The sequence below is a fragment of the Capricornis sumatraensis genome, chromosome 2, assembly GCF_032405125.1.
Source record: "Capricornis sumatraensis isolate serow.1 chromosome 2, serow.2, whole genome shotgun sequence".
Classification (NCBI taxonomy): domain Eukaryota; kingdom Metazoa; phylum Chordata; class Mammalia; order Artiodactyla; family Bovidae; genus Capricornis; species Capricornis sumatraensis.
The window spans coordinates 206,518,259-206,537,594 of NC_091070.1; the positions used below are offsets into that span (position 1 = coordinate 206,518,259).

At 37.5% G+C, this 19,336-nt stretch overlaps 1 protein-coding gene across 1 annotated transcript in view; it reads right to left on the bottom strand.

The window, feature by feature from the left end:
* The window catches only part of RLF (RLF zinc finger), an 84,752-nt gene that overhangs the window by 11,147 nt on the left and 54,269 nt on the right, over positions 1 to 19,336 (bottom strand). Inside the window, exon 6 of the mRNA XM_068964631.1 lies at positions 3,618 to 3,754. Within this exon, the coding sequence (XP_068820732.1) occupies positions 3,618 to 3,754 (137 nt within the window). The remainder of the gene's footprint in view (positions 1 to 3,617; positions 3,755 to 19,336) is intronic.

Genomic DNA, 19,336 nt, shown 5'->3' on the forward strand with positions numbered 1-19,336 from the left:
CCATGCCTGAAACCATGACAACTAGTGGATTACGTACTAGTGAGAAAGTCACGATGTCACTTCAACCATCCATTCAAACCTACATACCAGAATAATTAACTACTACCAGCAAATTATAGTCTCCCAGATCATACATGTACTAGGATAATACTTCTTTAACCACTATAATGATGTGATCTTTTAAAAGAGACAATCATTAAAGAATATACTGAAAATGATTCTACTGTATGGATACTTCCAATGTTCAGATGATTTACTTCACCTTCAAATTAGGTCACTGCCTACCTCAAGATAACAAATTACATACAAACTTATTAAAAGGAAAGGAAATTTAAAGGAAAAACTGGCAGACATCTATCTACCAAGTAAGAACTTTAAACTATGTTTCTGCAAAGCAGGAGGCCCATGATGTCACATTGTGATCCAGAATTTAGACATTTTAGAAGCAAGGCAAAGATAACTGTGGAATTAAGGAATGACCATCCCCTAAAAAGGGCTCCTGGAAAGGCTGATTCTCATGACCTTTTTTCATCAAAAATTTCAGTTAAATATTAGTAAAACATATGGATATCCTGGATCTCATCTTTGCCAGGTGCTAGGGACTGACTTGTAAATTGGACAACATACATAAAGACCCTGGTATATCCATCACAGTCTAGTTGAGAGAGAACAGACATGAAATTACATCTGAAGAAACATAAATACATAACACACAAGATTTAAGCTCAGAGATGCTACAAAAAAAAGAGGTCAATGTATCAAACACTGACTGAAAGTTTAGAGTGGAGATTAAAGTTCAACTGTATGATTTTACTTTCAAAGTAGCAGTGGTAATTACCCATCTGTATGTACACTGTCTCATTCAAAACGGTTCCCTTTCTCATTCGCATGGCTACTCTAATTACATTACCACTGCCAAACATCTACAGGGAACTCAGCCCTTCCTTGACTTTTGTAGACAGCCAAAAATCTTTTGTGGCCAAGCTTAATGAATAAGCTAAGTGATATACCTTTTGAGATCAATAATATGGTAACCGCTATAAAGTAGTAAGATTTACTGCAATTTGTTAAGCCTCTCTGAAGGAAATTTCTAAAAGAATAAAAAGTTTGGGCGACAGTTACATAGTTTACCTTTCAACTATCTTCAATGGTAACCAAGCTCAAGAATGACACTTTATAAATTCTAGTATATGTATTTAAAAATAAATGACTTTTTATTATCATATTCCAACTTTATTGTTGCCAATAAAATGCCAATTAATTTTTTTTTCTTTTCTAGACAAATACTCCCATATAGCCTACTATCTTCAACACAGGAACATCTCGATCACAACAGAAGAATCTAATCTGTTTGAACAGAATTCCTGGGATTTATTTTCCTTAGTAAAATTCAGTTTTTATGTCATGGCTATTCTAACTCTACTATCTACTACCTTACCACCCACTCCCCTCTCTCCAAATAGAAGGGTGAAAGACTACTTCAAAATTCTAAAATTTTATATTCTATTTCCCTCTGAAATGCTTGGAAGAAGCTTACTTTTAACAAAGTGTGAAGTGATTTAAGATTTTCTTTCCTTTCCTTTACTCATTACAGCTCCTCAGGAGGCCAACAAGTGGGAAATCCCTGTTAATCCCTTCCTGCTGCAGGAGAAGAGCATTAATCCTAGACCCATTAGGGAAACAAGGGAAGCTGTATCAAGAATATTACAAGAACCATGTGACTACAGTTTTAAAAACTCTTTATAATCTGTAACACATCCCCTACGTGATTTAATGTGATTTCTTTGCACTAAAAACCTAGCTGCAGCTAGCTGATATTACTCCTTATAGGCAAAGAAAGTAACTATAAAAGAAAAAAATGCCTATATTCATTATAGGCAAAGAAAATAACTATAACTGAAAAAATGGGGGTTGCTCCACCAGCAGTAAATAAATACATCTGCTTTACTGAGGTTAAATCTCCAATTTCTTATGCATGAAAAGCAAACAAATTCTTCCACTTGATAGTGATCAAAAATCTCACTGCTCTGCTAAAATTTCTTTTTACATACATCATTTCTTTTGGTTGGCTAATAAAATGCCCACAATGATTATTACAAAATATAGTTAAGTCCTGCCCCACTATCTCCTCCCTCATGGGAGATGTAACTCTAGCATAGAGGAAGTGGCAGCAGAAGACTGCCATTTGAATTCTGGCCCTGTGTCAAGAAAACAACTCTATGAGGAGCCAAAACCCTGTGCTCCACTCTATGACTTTAGCCCTGAGACCGTGTGCAGATGAAGACTTCTAGAATTCCTTTGATCCTCCACTCCCTTATCTGTACAATGATTATTACGAGGACTGGGTGAGATAACCTATGGAACACAAACAATATTTCTATACAAATTAGTAAATAAAAAGAAATACAGTGACAATAAAAAATGCTAACAGCTATAAAACTTTACAAATATAAACAGATGCTCCAGAGGGAGATCAATAAGGGCTGCTGCTGCTGCTGTTGCTGCTGCTGAGTCGCTTCAGTCATGTCCAACTCTTGTGCGACCCCATAGACGGCAGCCCACCAGGCTCCTCTGTCCCTGGGATTCTCCAGGCAAGAATACTGCAGTGGGTTTCCATTTCCTTCTCCAATGGATGAAAGTGAAAAGTGAAAGTGAAGTCGCTCAGTCGTGCCCGACTCTTAGCGACCCCATGGACTGGAGCCTACTAGGCTCCTCCGTCCACGGGATTTTCCAGGCAAGAGTACTGGAGTGGGGTGCCATTGCCTTCTCCATAAGGGCTGAAGTACATATAAAAGGCTTTACTAGGTTTTCCTATAAACAAAATGCTTATTTCCAACTTCAAGCCATCCTTAAAAGCTCTTCTAATCAAGATGATGCAAATCCAACCAATCCATTCTTTGAATACTACTTCTTCTCTTAACACCCTGCTTAAATTCTGGTATACAGTGAGCATCTTTCTCTAATACCTTATAGTGTTATCCATACCACTAATCTGATACTTACTGACAGAGTGTTACATTTTAGAGGTTTGTCCTGCTGTCCTAAATAGCTTCAGTACAGTTAGGATGAAAGAACCATGGGCTACATTTATTGTTTCCTTTTTAGCAACTAAGTACTCTGTATGCAAACAAGACATAAACTGAATTAAAACCAAATAATGCAATTTTGCTGAACAGTACTAAAGTTGCAAAAAAGATTACTATTCAAAATGATTTCCCTCTCTAGTGCAAGTCTGACCTAGAAACCTAGATAATTAGTGCATTTCCAAATATGAGGGTGAAAGTGACTACCAGAAGATGTGAAATAAATGTAAAGGATAACAAACTCACACCTATTTGGTTCATACTGCCATAATTTTATCTTCAAAGAAGAAGATTTATATAGAAGTTAACAAACAACCCTCCATGAAATAATCAAGAGGACCTCAGACTTTTCACTCTTTCTTTACTTTTGGACTCAATATTTTTAATTAAATGGTTTAGCTTGTAAGTGAGATTTAATTGTCATGTCATCATTTAATCCACTTAAGACTTTAAAACAAACCAATGTTTTACATAAACCCTAAATGCTATACTATGTACTAACAAATAAAGGGAATAAAAACTAAATATACTTACCAAGAACAATATACACTTGCAGTTTGGAGCTGCTGGGTAAGGTAAGTCGTACAAAGAACAAATGCTGTGTTATCCTGACCCTCAGATTCCAGATTACATATGATGTCTAGTATTTCCTTGCAGTCGACCTTTGCAATCTATCAAAAATGAGATGACTAAGTCAAAAAGAAAATGGTGACTTTTCTATAAACTTTGTTATATAACATGAAGCTTCTTTATGTAACGTTTTCTATCTTTGATAATTCATGAGGCAAGAATTAGAGGCGTATCATTTTCTTCTACTAATGCCTGAGTCTGCTGGAATATTTCATACAAGAAATTATTAAACAGAAGAAAACAGACACTATGAGGAAGTTCCACTGCAGTCCCAACACAGATAAAAACATTTTTGTAGAGTTAAAAAAAAAAATTACTCATGAACACTGTTACTATATAAAAGAATCAAATTATGCAAAACTTCAGGTTATTTTCACCTGAAGTACCATCATCTTTTTTTTTCCTCTTGTTTTTTGTTTCCTTCTTGTTCAATTTTATTCAAGTCACTCAAGTTACAGAAAGAAAAATACCATGCTTACCCTTACTCCCAGTAGGGCTAAAGGAGGCCTGCTGAGAAACTATTTTAAATATAAAATGCTATGGTAACATACAGTTTTCTCATATAATTAAGGAAAAAATATTTTGTATAAATAAGTTTTTCACACAACTAAAACACTTTCAGAAACACGTCTTTTATATTTATACTATTTATAGGAATCTTAAGACAAAAAACCAATCTCAGAGCAAATAAGTAGAATTTTCTGGGGGTCTTTTTGTATAGTGGTAAAACAGGAGATTAAGACTTCTAAAGAACCTTTCTCAGTCTATTTTATCCTCTTCCTGTCTTAACAAACAGGATATGAAGAACATAATCTATTTCATGACTGTGTCAGCACTATAAATGTCAATTATACTAGGCACCAACCACACAAAACAATGATACTTTCAGGACAAATGAGGTGTATTATCAAGGCAAATGAAGCATATAGTTTAGCTCATGTCTGGTGTTTCTAAGTCTCTTATTTCATGAGTTCAGGATTATGTACATCTTGTTCAAAATTCAGCATTTATCAGTGTCCAAAACATAAAGACACCTAATAAATATGTGCTAAATGGAATAAATGAAATCCAGTCTAACCAGGGTAAACAGTTTATGTTTACCAAGTGAATCTTATTTCTGTGTTTTTTAATGTTTTCAAGGACAATCCAATGACATAATAAGCAATGTAATACAGTGGTTAAAAGCAATTATTGTAGAGCCAGACTGTATACATTCTCTCCCCAGGTCATAGCTACTAGCTGTGTGATCCTAGATAAGTTATATAACCTCTCAGTAACTTACTGCCTCTTTCCTCATCTATCAAATGGGAATAATAGAGCCTCTCTCACAGTTATTGCAAGAAGTGTATGTTTCAGTACAGCATAGTGATTACAGTTATTAATACCATACTGCTTATACGAAATCTGCTAAGAGTGTATGTCAATTATATCTCAGTTTTTAAAGATATGGTTCATGTGCCTACTAAAGTCAGAGTTAAAGCTTTTCATTAAAAGTAAATAATAAAAAATTGTTTTCATAAAACACATAAATTTTAAAAAGAAAAAAGAAAGTGAACCTTGGGATACTAGAAAGTAATTAAAAAGATCATTCTCAGATGCAAAAATCACTTGATGCAAATTTATATCTATTAAGTGTTGGAAGGAAAAGTTAAGTTGTTAAAGCCTAAAGATAATTAAATTCAGGTTTCAAGGAAAAAAATAAAATCATACATTATGAAAATGGAATTCCATGTCCTCTACCATAGCTGCATCAATCAGAAGGGTCATCCAGAGACGAAATGCCCAGAACAGAGCCCCTTAAAATTGCGCTGGCTAAAGGATCAAAATAAGGATTCCACAGCAAGTAACAAGAGTTGCTCCAGAGCCACCACCACCACCTACCCTCCACACCATGTTAAAGCTCATGTTGAAAACCAAGAACTCTAACATTCAATTTCTGCAGCAGTATAACATCTCCAAGCTGAAAAATAGCTCAAGAAGCTCTACTGCCAGGCATATACAATAGAATGGAAATAAATACAAGCTGCATTTCTAGAATATTTTTATTCATTTCAAATAATTTTACTGTAATATCTCATTTTATCAACATGGTAAGATCTGTAAGATTGGCAAGGCAGGTGGTATTCTTACTCCACACAAAAAATGAGCCTAAGACAGACTGTTTCTTGTCTCAAGCCAACTGCGGTAAACAAAGTGAAAAACTAATCTCATGTCATTTTACTCCTAAAGGGAAATCCTTAAATTTTGAAAAGGTACATTTCAGAGATGTACAGGCTTTCATCCTTTGGAACCAAAGTGTTTAGAACAGTAACAGTGTCTAATAGGCCAGAACAGTCCCTCCTCTTCTCGCCTAACCAATCCTTCTCCTCCTCCAACATCCAACTGAAACTCTTTTTCCATTATCAAGTCTCCATTCATAGATTACTCTAGCATCCAGTGATCTGTTGCCTTGCCCTGAGTTCATAGCATGTTGTCAACACTTTTAATTGGGCTATTTTTAATTCTACTTTGAGTCAACCATTAAACTAGTGATTCATGTTGGCCTTCATCATTTGTTATTTCACCTTTTCGTATGATTTTACTTTGGCCCGCCAACTAGATGATGAACACTTTGAGGAGAAGAGCAGTCTTATAAATGATATCTAAAATCCTCTGTGCACTAAATCTGGTCAGAAGGAAAACGTATGTAACCTTCAGTCAAAGTAGTGCTATTTACTAAATACTTATGTACTGTGCTAGGTATTGGGGATACAAGTCATTTTTGCCCTCATGTAACTCACAGTCAGGGATAATAAATAAGCAAGATTATAATTTATGTTAAAGACTACACTGGAGGTGTACAGCGTATTTTTCAAATACCTTTTGTCAGAAAAATCTAACTGAAATTTGGGGAGAGGGATTTGAAAACAACTTCTTGGATGAAGTCACAACTGATATGTGAATTAAAAGAATGAATAGGAATAAGCCATGAGAAACAGTAGAGAGAAATAAGAAAACTGTTCCAGACAGGAAGAAAAAGACATGCAAGGGCCTAAAAGTGAGCATGGTACCGAAGGAACAGAAATATTTCAACATAGCAGAGTAACAGAGCAGCACTGCTGGAACATCCAGGAGCGATTCCCAGGAAGAGAAGCACTTCTGTTCTTCCAGCGCTGCCGTGCCTTCTGAGTCTGCCACAGGCCACTGTGGCTGCCATGCCCCTGGCACTGCACTACCCTCTAGCAGTCTCTCAAACTGACTTCCAACTTTTCTCCAAAAGCTATACATTTCTTCAGTCGCTCAGCTGTGTCCAACATTTCTAGTAAATTTTAAATACTAACATTCTTTTAGTTTGTGTTCACTATTGCCATTTACCTTACATTTTAGAATATGCCTGATAATGATGTTTCTAACACAAGGTCCATAACACCCAAGCACACCCAAGCCTGTTAAGCCGCTTCAGTTGTGTCCGACTCTTTGTGACCCTATGGACTGTAGCCTGCCAGGCTTCTCTGTCCATGGGATTCTCCAGGCAAGAATACTGGAGTGGGTTGCCATTTCCTCCTCTGGGGACCTTCCCAACCAGGGATCGAACTTGCATCTCTTATGTTTCCTGCATTGGCAGGTTAAGTTCTTTACCACTAGCGCCACCTGGGAAGCCAAGCACATAATTTTAACACTTTTTTTTTTTTTATTAACTTGATAGTTTTACTTCCATTAAGGTTTTTATTGAGAAAGCAGCACTATTTTATGGTGGGCCTATTTAATAGTAGAATTATTTTAACCTTCTGATTAAGAACTCATTTGCCTCACACACACCTATCTAGGTTATTAACACTGGAACATTCCTCTAGTCTTACTTTCCACTTTCATTTTACTAAGTAATAAACAAATCTGATTGTGTCTGTTACCTGTCCCTCCTTACAGGCTCTAAATCCCCAAAAAGCAATACCATACCCTCATTTTGTACTTTTACCCACGCCCCCACCCCCTGCCAAATGCCTGCTTCAGCATCACTGTTTAACAAATAAACACCAGTTAACTTTTTTTCTTGGGGTGGAGGTAAAGAGAATCTTATTAGTATTTTGCCCAAAATAACTGCATTTTTTGAATGTAGAGGAAATGTGGAAATATGACACAAAAATTAAGATAACATACTTTTTAACACCTCATTAGTAATATAGTTATATTACTTGTCCCAGCTACTGCAATAAAAAGCTTAAAAGCACACTAAAAACAAAATACACGCCACAAAATACTTATCAGCTAAAGTAAATTAAAACAAAGGTCACTGACAAGATTTTGAGAATTTCAATCAGTATCTAGAAATACTTTGTACCTGGACAGGTACTGAAATAACTTTTTTATTCTTAAATATGAATCTTATTTCTGGGTTTACATTTTATAGCTATTAAGACAAGTATAACACATGCATCAAATAATAATTAAATCTTTGTTTACTATTTTTCTTATCCACCAGAATACATGCTTCAGGAGGGCAAAAATTTATTTCATTCACTACTGTATCTTCAGTGTACAACAGTGCCAGGCACATGAAGGAATATCAATAAATATTTGTTGGAATGAAAGATAACTACAAGCTAAACAAGTAAGTGACCACAAAATGGCAGGATAAGTGAGAAAGACTGAAAACAAGAAGTATAATGTACACTGGAGTAAGCAAGAAGGGTTTAAGAAAAATAGCTCTTCAGGGGATACCAGTGTCTAGATGAACAAACGTGTAAATGACCCCTCAAACGTTGCCAGAATGATCAGACAAACAAATGTGAGAGTAGTCAATGGCATATGAGGGGAGGAGGATTATCTGATAAAACTGTAAAGAGTGATATTTACACTTAGCTGGCACTCAGTGAAACAAAGGCTGAATTAATAAGTAAGATTAGAGACTTAGGGTGGGCTTCCCTGGTAGCTCAGCTGGTAAAGAATCTGCCTGCAAAGAGGAGACCCTGGTTTGATTCCTGGGTTGGGAATCGAACCCAGTACTACCCACTCCAGTATTCTTGCCCTGGAAAATCCCCACGGACAATCCCCTGGCAGGCTACAGTCCATAGGGTTGCAGAGAGTCGGACACAGTTGAGCACACAGCACACAGAGACTTAGGACAGAGCTCGACTGCACACCAGAAGGTGTCATGAATGAGGCCGTGCCGTAGAGTTGTGCAGTTTCACATTACACGAAGGTAACTAGCTAAGGAGGTTAACAGGGGCTAAAATTTAGTCAGCTTGCCAAGCCCTAAGTTCCAACATGTGGCACTTCCTCTTAGAAGCGAGACCTCTGAAAGGCAATCACGTGAGACAGGGGGACAGTGGAGCATGGTATATCTTGCTGATTTCCATAAAAGTACCTGTAGGCTAATGCTAGTGGAGACTCTAGGACATGGAATTTATCCTTTGTGTTTTATGGGGAATCAGAGGTTTTGCTGTTACTGTTTCTTCTGGATATATACCTGAAAGGGATGACTGGAATTCAGCATAGTTTTTAGTTTGATTAACTTATATTTATTAGATTTCTCCTGATTATAAAAATATTTATATTAGAAAACCTGAAAAACATAAAAATTAGCCTTAGACCTTACAACTAAATAATAACTAATATAAAAATATAGTGAATTTTAATCGAGTATTCTGTCTATATCACTAACTACATAGCATGGGTTCAATAGATGACTACTGCAAATATGTACCTATTCTAGAGAAAGGTTGGATTATGCTGATTGTATATTTGTTCTTTTATCCTAATGTTCTGTTGTGACTTAAGAGGTTTTTAAAATCAGTCCACTAGACAGGAGAATGTAGAGATTGTCAAGGCAGAGACAGAGAAGTAAGATGTGAAGAAAAAAAAGCATTGTAAAAGTAATAATAATGATGATGATATTTCTAAACCTTATACAGCAAGACGTATGTCACGTTCCGTTCTACAGTTTATATAAACTAAATTATTACATCTACACAACAGTCCTAGAAAAACTACTGTTATCCCTATTGATAGATTACAAAACTTGAAGCACAGAGAGATTAAGTAACTTGACAAAAGTTTTATAGGTAGTACACATCCTTAGATCTACCCCAGATGATCTGGCTCTAGAGTCCATACTCTTGGCCACTTATGCTCTATTGAGATGCTTTAAGGGTAGAACTGACAATACACTATCACTAAATAGAAAGGAAACTATATTCCCAACTGTTTGCTCTTTGAAGGCAAGGAATATGGTGATTGTTTTATGTCTAGACATTTACTGAATTGAAATGAACTGACAGTGAGCAAAACCAGCTAAGAACTTAGAAGCATCTGAAAGACTACTCAGGCTCATTCATTATACACCATGTTTTCACCTTAAGCTTCTTCCAAACCCTGAATAGTCTCTTCAGATTTTTCCTTATCAAGATTTATGTCATAAAGTCTGATAAACTTACTATACAAAAATATAAATCATGCAGAAACATTATTAATGACATTTAAATATACCAGAATCAAAATTTTGTGGATAAAGGCTAATGCTGGAAACTGAGGTGAAAAAGACAAAAACAAGCAAACAAACAAACAAAAAACCACGTAAGACTTTACCGTATGAATTTTATATATAATGGTTATATGCTTCCCTGCCAGCCCTGGTGCTGAATAAGGAATAAAAACAAAGAGTTGGACTTGACAACAATAATGTCTGAAAATTCTCCTATGGCAAAGCACTTAGAAATCCTGGATAAAACACAACTAATATGTTTCTTAAATACACAGCTGAAAACTCAAGAAAGAAGTGTGAATGGACAATTGCCTTAACTTGCTGGGTTGTTGATAATTTCACTAAGAGGCTTGGGTTTTACAAGTTGTGTTTAGATGATAAAGCTTGAACCTGAGGACAGGAAGTTGGCACTGAGCCCTTCAACATATGGTTGGAACCCCTGAAGAGCTAAAAACTCAGAGAAAGTACAGACTAAAAAAAGGGGAGAAACAGGGATATAACAGGAGAAAATGTTTGTCCATCTCACCCTGGTTCTTGTCGGACCAAAAAAGTTTTTGGGAATTTTAATCTGTCCTCATTCAAACTAGAAGTCTGATACAATACTATTCTGTTTGTCTAAAAAAACCCAAACTGAGAAAAACAAAATAAAAAGAAGATTCCTGCTGGTAATATCTTTGAATCACCTGGTAGAAGCAAATGTAAAAATGATTTAAGAGATACATGCTAACCAGGGCCCATGAAAATTTTCAGACATAAAGCATTCCTACCCCCCATCTATCCCACCAAAACTGATGCTCACAATCCCAAACTATAAAAAGCACAAATAAACAAACCACTCCAGAAATGTCACCACACACAATAAATGGCAGATTTAGACTCCTGAGAATTTCAGATAACAGAATACACAGCACAAAGACTGAAACCTAACATGGACTTTGGTTGGCTTAAAAAATGAAATAAGGAACTACGAATAAAACCACCATATGACCCAGCAATCCCACTCCTAGGCAAACCAAATCCCTCCTCCTGAGGAAACCAAAACTGGAAGACACATACGTATCCCACTGTTCATTGCAGCACTATTTACAATAGTTAGAACATGGAAGCAACCTAGATGTCCACTGACAGATGAATGGATAAAGAAGTTGTATATATACACAATGGAATATTACTCAGCCATAAAAAGGAACACATCTGAGTCAGTTCTAATGAGGTAGATGAACCTAGAACCTATTATACAGAGTGAAGTGAATCAGAAAGAGGAAGATAAATACCGTATTCTAACACATATATACAGAATCTAGAAAAATGGTACTGAAGAATCTATTTACAGGACAGGGGGACAGGGGAGGAGTAGGGTGAGATGTATGGAAAGAGTAACATGGAAGCTTACATTACCATATGTAAAATAGATAGCCAAGGGGAACTTGCTATATATCTCAGGAAACTCAAACAGGGGCTCTGTATCAATCTAGAGGGGTGGGATGGAAATGAGGGAGTTTCAAAAGGAAAGGGATACATGTATACCTATGGCTGACTCATGCTGAGGTTTGACAGAAAACAGCAAAATTCTATAAAGCAATTATCCTTCAATAAAAAATAATTTTAAAAATTAAATAAGGGCAATATGAGTTTGATAATAATTTGGGGAAAAGAGACAGAGACAAAAACACGTAGGAACCTTACATGCACACTGTTAAGTGAAGGAAGTCAATCTGAAAAGGCTACATAATGTATGATTCCAACTACATGATATTCCAGAAAAGGTGAAACTATGGAGGCAGTAAAGCGATCAGTGACTGTCAGGGGCATGAGAGGAAAGTGAGGGATGAATAGGCAGAGTGCTTTAGGGCAGTGACACTATGCTGTATGACACTGCAATGGTAGATACAAGTCATTATAGGTTTGTCAAAACCCATAGAAGGTACACCACCAAGAGTGGGACCTAATATAAACTATGGATTTTAGTAAATAATAATGTATTGGCTCACCTACTGTTAACAAATTTAAGACATCAATGGCAAGATGTCAACAGGTGACTCTAGGGTTGAGGGAGTACATATGGGAACTCTGTACTTTCCACTCAATTCTTCTGTAAATCTAAAACTGCTCAAAAAAAAATCTAATGATTAAAAACAATTTGATCATTTTAATAATTATTTGTCTTTTTAGTACTGATCTTCAAGAGTGCTATATATATTCAGGATTCAAGAATTCAGTTCAATTCTACATATATTCAATCCTGTATATATTCTTGGGGCTGGTAAAAAATATATATATATATGGTTAGCAAATATTTTCTCCCATTCTGCAGATCAACTTTTCATGTTGTTGACTTGGACATACAAAGTTGGATAAAGTCCTACTTGTTTTTCCTTTTGTTACCTGTGTTATTGGTGTTGGATATAAGAAACAACAGCATGATCAAGGGTCTTAAAGATTAATTCTTGTATTTTCTTTGAAGATGATACAGTTTCAGCTAGTACATTTAAGTCTGTGATTCATTCTGAGTTAAATTCTGCACATGGTATTAAGGGTCAAACTTCATTCTGCTGCCAAGTAGATAGCCATTTGTTAAAGAACCAACTATTGAAGACTATTTTTTCCCCCACTGAATCATCTTGGCAGCCATGTAGAAAATCAACTGGCCGTTAAGTGTGAAGGCTTATTTCTGGACTTTCAATTTCAGTCTATTGATTTTTTTTCCCCCTACACTTTTGCCAGGAAAACACTGTCTTGATTACTGACATTTTTAGTGACCTTTGAAATAAAGAAGAATGAGCCCTCCAACTCTGTTCTTTTACAAGACTGTTTGGGCTATCCAGGGCCCCTTGAATTTCCACATGAATTTTAGGATCATCTTGTCAATTTCTGCAAGAGAGAAAAACAGAATTTTGATAGAGGCAGCAGTGAATCTAAAGATCAATTTGGGGAGTACTGCCATCTTCAAACTATTCTTTTCTGGTCCATGAACATGGGATGTTGCTCCATTTACTTCTTTCAACAAATTTTTGAAGTCTTTAGTATACAAATGAGTCTTGTACTTTCTAAAAGATTTATTCCTAGATTTTTTATTATTTTTGATGCTATTGTACATGGAATTGTTTTCCTAATTATATTTTCGTGTTTTTCATTGTTAGATGTATATAAATAAAAATCATTTTTGTATATTGATCTCAGAATCATTTATATATAGGATCACGATACATGCAATCAGAAATACTTATACACCCTCCTTTTCAATCGAGATGCCTTTTAGCTATTCCCCTGCCTAACTGCTCCAGCTAAAACTTCCCATACAATATTGAATAGAAGTAGCAAAAGCAGACATTCTTATTTTGTGCCTGATCTTATGGAAAACCACTCAATCTTTCATCATTAAGTATAAAGTTGGCCAAGGGTTTCCACAAATGCTCTTTAATGGGGCGAGGAAGTTTTCAGTGTATTCCTAGATTGCTGAATGTTTTTAACACAAAAGTGTGCAGGATCTTGTTAAATGCTTTTTCTGTCTCTGATGACAGAGACAAACATACCTCTTGTCCTTTATTCTATGGCACAGTATTTACATATAACCTACGGACATATAACCTTCCATATACTTTAAATCACCCCTAGATTGTTCCTAATACCATCATGTCTGTCTCTCTGTGACCCTATGGACCGTAGCCCGGCAGGCTCCTCTGTCCAGGGGATTCTCCAGGCAAGAATACTGGAGTGGTTTGCCATTTCCTCCTCCAGGGGATCTTCCCCACCCAGGGATCAAACCAGTATCTCCTGAATTGCAGGTGAATTCTTTACCCTTGAGCCATCGTGGAAGCCCAACACAATGTAAAGGTTATGTGAACAGTTGTTGGAGCGCCTAGATTCAAGTTTTGCTTTTTGGAACTTTCTGGAAAATATCCCCTTGAATATTTTTAATCCATAGTTGGAGGCAGAACCTAAAGATACAGAGGGCAGAGAGCAGTCCTTTATTTTACATTGCTGGGTTTTGTTGAGGATTTTTGCATCCATACTCATTACAGATATTGATCTATATCTTTCTTTTGATGTCTTCATCTGCTTTTAGTTGTCAGGATAATAATGGCCTCAGTGTATGAGTTTGGAAGCACCCCCTCCTCTTTTATTTTCTAGAAGACTTTGTGAAGGACTGGTGTAAATTCTTCTGTATGTGTTTTGTACAACTCACCAGTGAAGGCGTGGGTTTTTCTTTATGGGAAGTTTTAAAATTACCTTTTCAATCTCTTTACTAGTCATAGATATATATATATTCAGTTTTTTGTTGTTGTTGTTAGTTTTAGTAGCTTGTTTCATTCTAAGATCTGTCCATTTCATCTTAGCAGATCCAAGGTCTTGGCGTATAGTCATTCAAGGACTACTCTTATAATCTTTATTCCTGCAATGTCAGTCGTCATGTCCTCTCGTTTGTTCCTGTTTGAGTATTCTTTTTTCATGTTCAGTCTAACTAAAACTTTATCAATTTTGTTGATCTTTAAAAACAAAAGCAACTTTTATTGCTTTTTCGATTGATTTTATTTCATTTATTTACATTCTAATCATTGTCCAGTACTCTTGCCTGGAAAATCTCATGGGTGGAGTAGCCTGGTAGGCAGTAGGCCACCGGGTCACGACGAGTCCGACACGACTGAGCGACTCACTTTCACTTTTCACTTTCATGCATTGGAGAAGGAAACGGCAACCCACTCCAGTGTTCTTGCCTGGAGAATCCCAGGGACGGGGGAGCCTGGTGGGCTGCCGTCTACGGGGTCGCACAGAGTCGAACATGACTGAAGTGACCTAGCAGCAGCAGCAGCAATCATTACCATCCTCCTTCCTTCTGCTTGCTTTGGGTTTAGTCTGCTCTTCTTTCCTGTCTTTTAGGGCAGATGGTTAAGTTATTAATTTGAGGTCTCTCTCTCTTTTTTTTTTTTTGGCCACACTATGTGGCTCGCAGGATCTCAGTTCCCCAACCAGGGAGTGAACCCGGGCCACAGCAGTGAAAGCCCAGAATCTCAACCACTAAGCCATCAGGGAACTCCCAGGATCTTTCTTCCTTTTTAAGACTGACATTTTACAACCATAAATTTCCCCTAAGTGCTGTTCAAGCTGCATCCCATAAATTTCAGTGTATTGTGTTTTTATCATTCATCCCAAACTGTTTTCTGATTTACCACTTTTTCCCTTCGATCAACCGCCTATTTTGAGGTGGTGTTTAATTTTCACATTATTTGTGAATTTCCCAAATTTCCTTCTGTTACTGATTTCTAATTTCATTCTATTGTGGCCAGAGAACACACTGTATGACTTCAATCCTTTTAAATTTACCAATGTTTGTTTTATGGCCTAACATATTTCTATCCTAGAGAATGTTTCATGAGCAATTGAGAAAAATGTATATTCTGCTGCTCTTGGATATAGTATTCCACAGATGTCTGCTTGATCTAGTTGGTTTACAGTAGTGCTCAAGCCTTCCATATCTGTGTTTAGTTGGTTTACCCGCTACTCAAAGTGGGGTATTAAAGTCTCCAACCTTTGTATTTACATTGTCTGTTTCACCCTCGACTCTGCTAGTTCATGTATTTTGGGCTCTTTTGTTCCTCACGGGCTTCCCCGGTGTCTCAGACAGTAAAGAATCCGCCTGCAATGTGGGAGACCTGGGTTCAATCCCTGGGTTGGGAAAAGGACATCTTTTTTGGATGTTAGTTCTACAAGGTCTTATAGGTCTTCATAGAACTGTTCAACTTGAGCTTCTTCAGTATTATTTGGTTGGGGCATAGCCTTGGATTACTGTGATACTGAATGGTTTGCCTTGGAAACGAAGAGAGATCATTCTGTTGTTTTTGAGACTGCACCCAAGAATTGCATTTCAGACTCTTTTGTTGACTATGAGGGCCACTCCATTTCTTCTAAAGGATTCCTGCCCACCGTAGTAGATATAATGGTTATCTGAGTTAAATTCACCCATTCCAGTCCATTTTAGTTCACTGATTCCTAAAATGTCTATGTTCACTCTTGCCATCTCCTATTTGACCACTTCTAATTTACCTTCATTCATGGAGCTAACATTCCAGGCTCCTATGCAATACTGTTCTTTACAGCATCAGACTTTACTTCCATCAGCAGTCACATCAACAATTGGGAGTTGTTTTTGCTTTGGCTGTCTCTTCATTCTTTCTGGAGTTATTTCTCCACTCTTCTCCAGCAGCATACTGGGTACCCTTACAGGGCTTCCCTCATAGCTCAGTCAAATCTGCCTGCAATGCAGGAGACCCGAGTTCGATTCCTGGATCAGGAAGATCCTCTGGAGAAGGAAATGGCAACTCACTCCAGCATTCTTGCCTGGAGAATCCCATGGACAAAGGAGCCTGGCAGGCTACAGTCCATGGGATCACAAGAGTCAGACAGGGCTTTACCACCAACCTGGGGAGTTCATCTTTCAGTTTCATATCTTTTTGCCTTTTCATACTGTTTCCCTGTGTATGGGCTACTTTTTTTTTTAAATAAGTGAATATTTAAAAAAATATATTGTGGCAACTCGAGAAATCAGAATCTTCCACCTCTTTAGGGTTTACTATTTGCTTAGTGATTTTCTTGGAATTCTGTAAAGCCTAAATTCTGTCATATGTGGTCTCTGCTTCATTAGCTTAATTCAACAAGCTAAATATGTTGCCTAAATGCCATGAAAAGGTAAGTCTACTTCTTTTAAAAACACTGTTTTTTGTTCACTGTTGCACTGCGTGCAGGCTTTCTCTAACTGTGGCAAGCTATTTTCCCTAGTTGCAGTGCATGGGCTTCTTACTGCAGTGGCTTCTCTTGTTGCGGAACATGGTCTCTAGAGCATGAAGGCTTCAGTTGTTGTGGTGTCTGGGCTTAGCTGCCCCAAGGTATGCGGAATGACCAAGGAATGAACCAGTGTCCCCCTACACTGGCAGGTGGATTCTTTACTACTGGACTACCAGTAGTCTTTCTGTTTTTGCCAAACAGCTCTGTGTGTGTGTTGGGGCATCCTTTCAATATTACAGTAGGAAGTTAATAGCTCTGCCTTGCCCTTCATCTCCTACTTGTATGCAGCCTCTCAGTAAACAAGAGTGAGGGATTATAGCCTTGTCAAGTCATTCCTTGGCAGACACATAGCACTATACATTCGTATTACCTTCCAGAGTACTAGGAATACATCAGAGGTTTTCAAAGTCCTCTATGGATATCCTTTATCTCAGCTTTTCTTTTTAAATTTGTCAGCCTTTTGTTACCTGAACTGGTAATTCCTCCTCAGACAAATGTCATGTTAAACAATTCCCAATGAATATTTCTGATAAGTGCCCTGGAACAGACCTTTGAGCAGAGTGGGCTCTGAATCAAATAAAAACAAATGCTGAGAGCAGAGGTTTTCAGAATGTTGCCAAATAGGTCAATGAGTGACAATTCTGTGGAGATTGGCTTTTGCCGAGTTCCACGTCATCTCATGCAAAGAGTTGACTCATTGGAAAAGACTCTGATGCTGGGAGGGATTGGGGGCAGGAGGAGAAGGGGACGACCAAGGATGAGATGGCTGGATGGCATCACGGGCTCGATGGACACGAGTCTGAGTGAACTCCGAGAGTTGGTGATGGACAGGGAGGCCTGGTGTGCTGCAATTCATGGGGTCGCAAAGAGTCGGACACGACTGAGCGACTGAACTGAACTGAACCACCATTCTGCTTCCTCAGGTGGCTGCTAGGAAGCTTACTGGTTCAAGGTTCAAATGCCACCAAGCTCACTGTTCTGACATTCATGTGTTTTTCTTGAATAAAACTTTCTAGGATTATGGTAAGCCTTTAATTTCCGGAGGTCTAAAAAAGTGAATGCCCTCCACTCTCTGGTTTCAAATGCTAATAACTTGGAACTCAATTTCCAGCACCAGCCTTTCCCCAAATCTCACACTGTGTGAACACTGTCTGCTGTTGGTTCTCCCTTGTGTCTTGTTCAACTCTGTATTCCCAGTGCCTAGCACAGTCCCCAATGAATATATATTAAATGACTGGAAGGTATGCCTGTATTATTTCTTATAGTAACAAAGAGAATGTACTATTATCTCAAAATAAAATGTTTTAATTAAAAAAAAAAGATCACCTCAGTTGTTGTAGAAAATAAATTCTGGGGCAAGAACGGATGTTAATAGAAGGCTTTCATGATAATCAGTGAATTAAACACCAATGGTACAAGAGGTAGTCACTGGCATAAAGAATGTGCATTTAGATGACTTATTTGTCTTGTTTAGTTATCGTCATGTTTAGGCTACCAAGGTAAACAGTATTCTGGCCAGTGACATTACTGTAATATTTTAACATTTACCTTCCTCAAGAATAATGGTTTTCAATCTAGTATTCTCCTGATCAGTTCTGGGGTATAAGGCAAGCAATTTGTTCCTAATGAAGTGAAGCAAAGTGAAGTCACTCAGTCGTGTCCAACTTTTCGAGACCCCATGGACTATAGCCTACCAGGCTCCTCAGTCCATGGAATTTTTCAGGCAAGAGTATTGGAGTGGGTTGCCATTTTCTTCTCCATTGTTCCTAATAGGAGCTCTTAAAAAACAAGCTGGTAAATATTTCTTTCAAAACAGAGACAAAGTGGATTTAAGGTTATCCATATAATGAGATTTCTCTCACTGGCATCCCTGAGTAGGAAAAAGGGAGGAGTTACTCTCAGCAAGTCTTCATGTCTAATAACCCTGAGTCTACTTTGGGAAAATTATTCATCAGGTTCATAGACATCACCTGAAAAAAAGGCTGTGCTTCTAAAAACCAGGTTTCTTTTAAACTGCAGCAATACCACAGACCAACACTATGCTATTGAGTTGGTCACTTGGATGTTTCTTGAAGAAATAAATGGTCACTGGTGCTTCTGATTAAATCCTATGGCTTAATCCTATGAGTATCTGACAGACACCTGAACTGTCCTACTGAATTCTTGAAAATGACTGTGTCTGACTAACCCTCCATAACGATCCCTACACTATAATCAAGTGTCAACCAAAATACCCACATGTACCCCATAAAAGTGGCTTCCCAAGTGGCTGAGTTGGTAAAGAATCTGCCTACAATGCAGGAGATGTGGGTTCAATTCCTGGGTCGGGAAGATCCCTTGGAGAAAGAAATGGCACCCCACGCCAGTATTTTCGCCTGGAGAA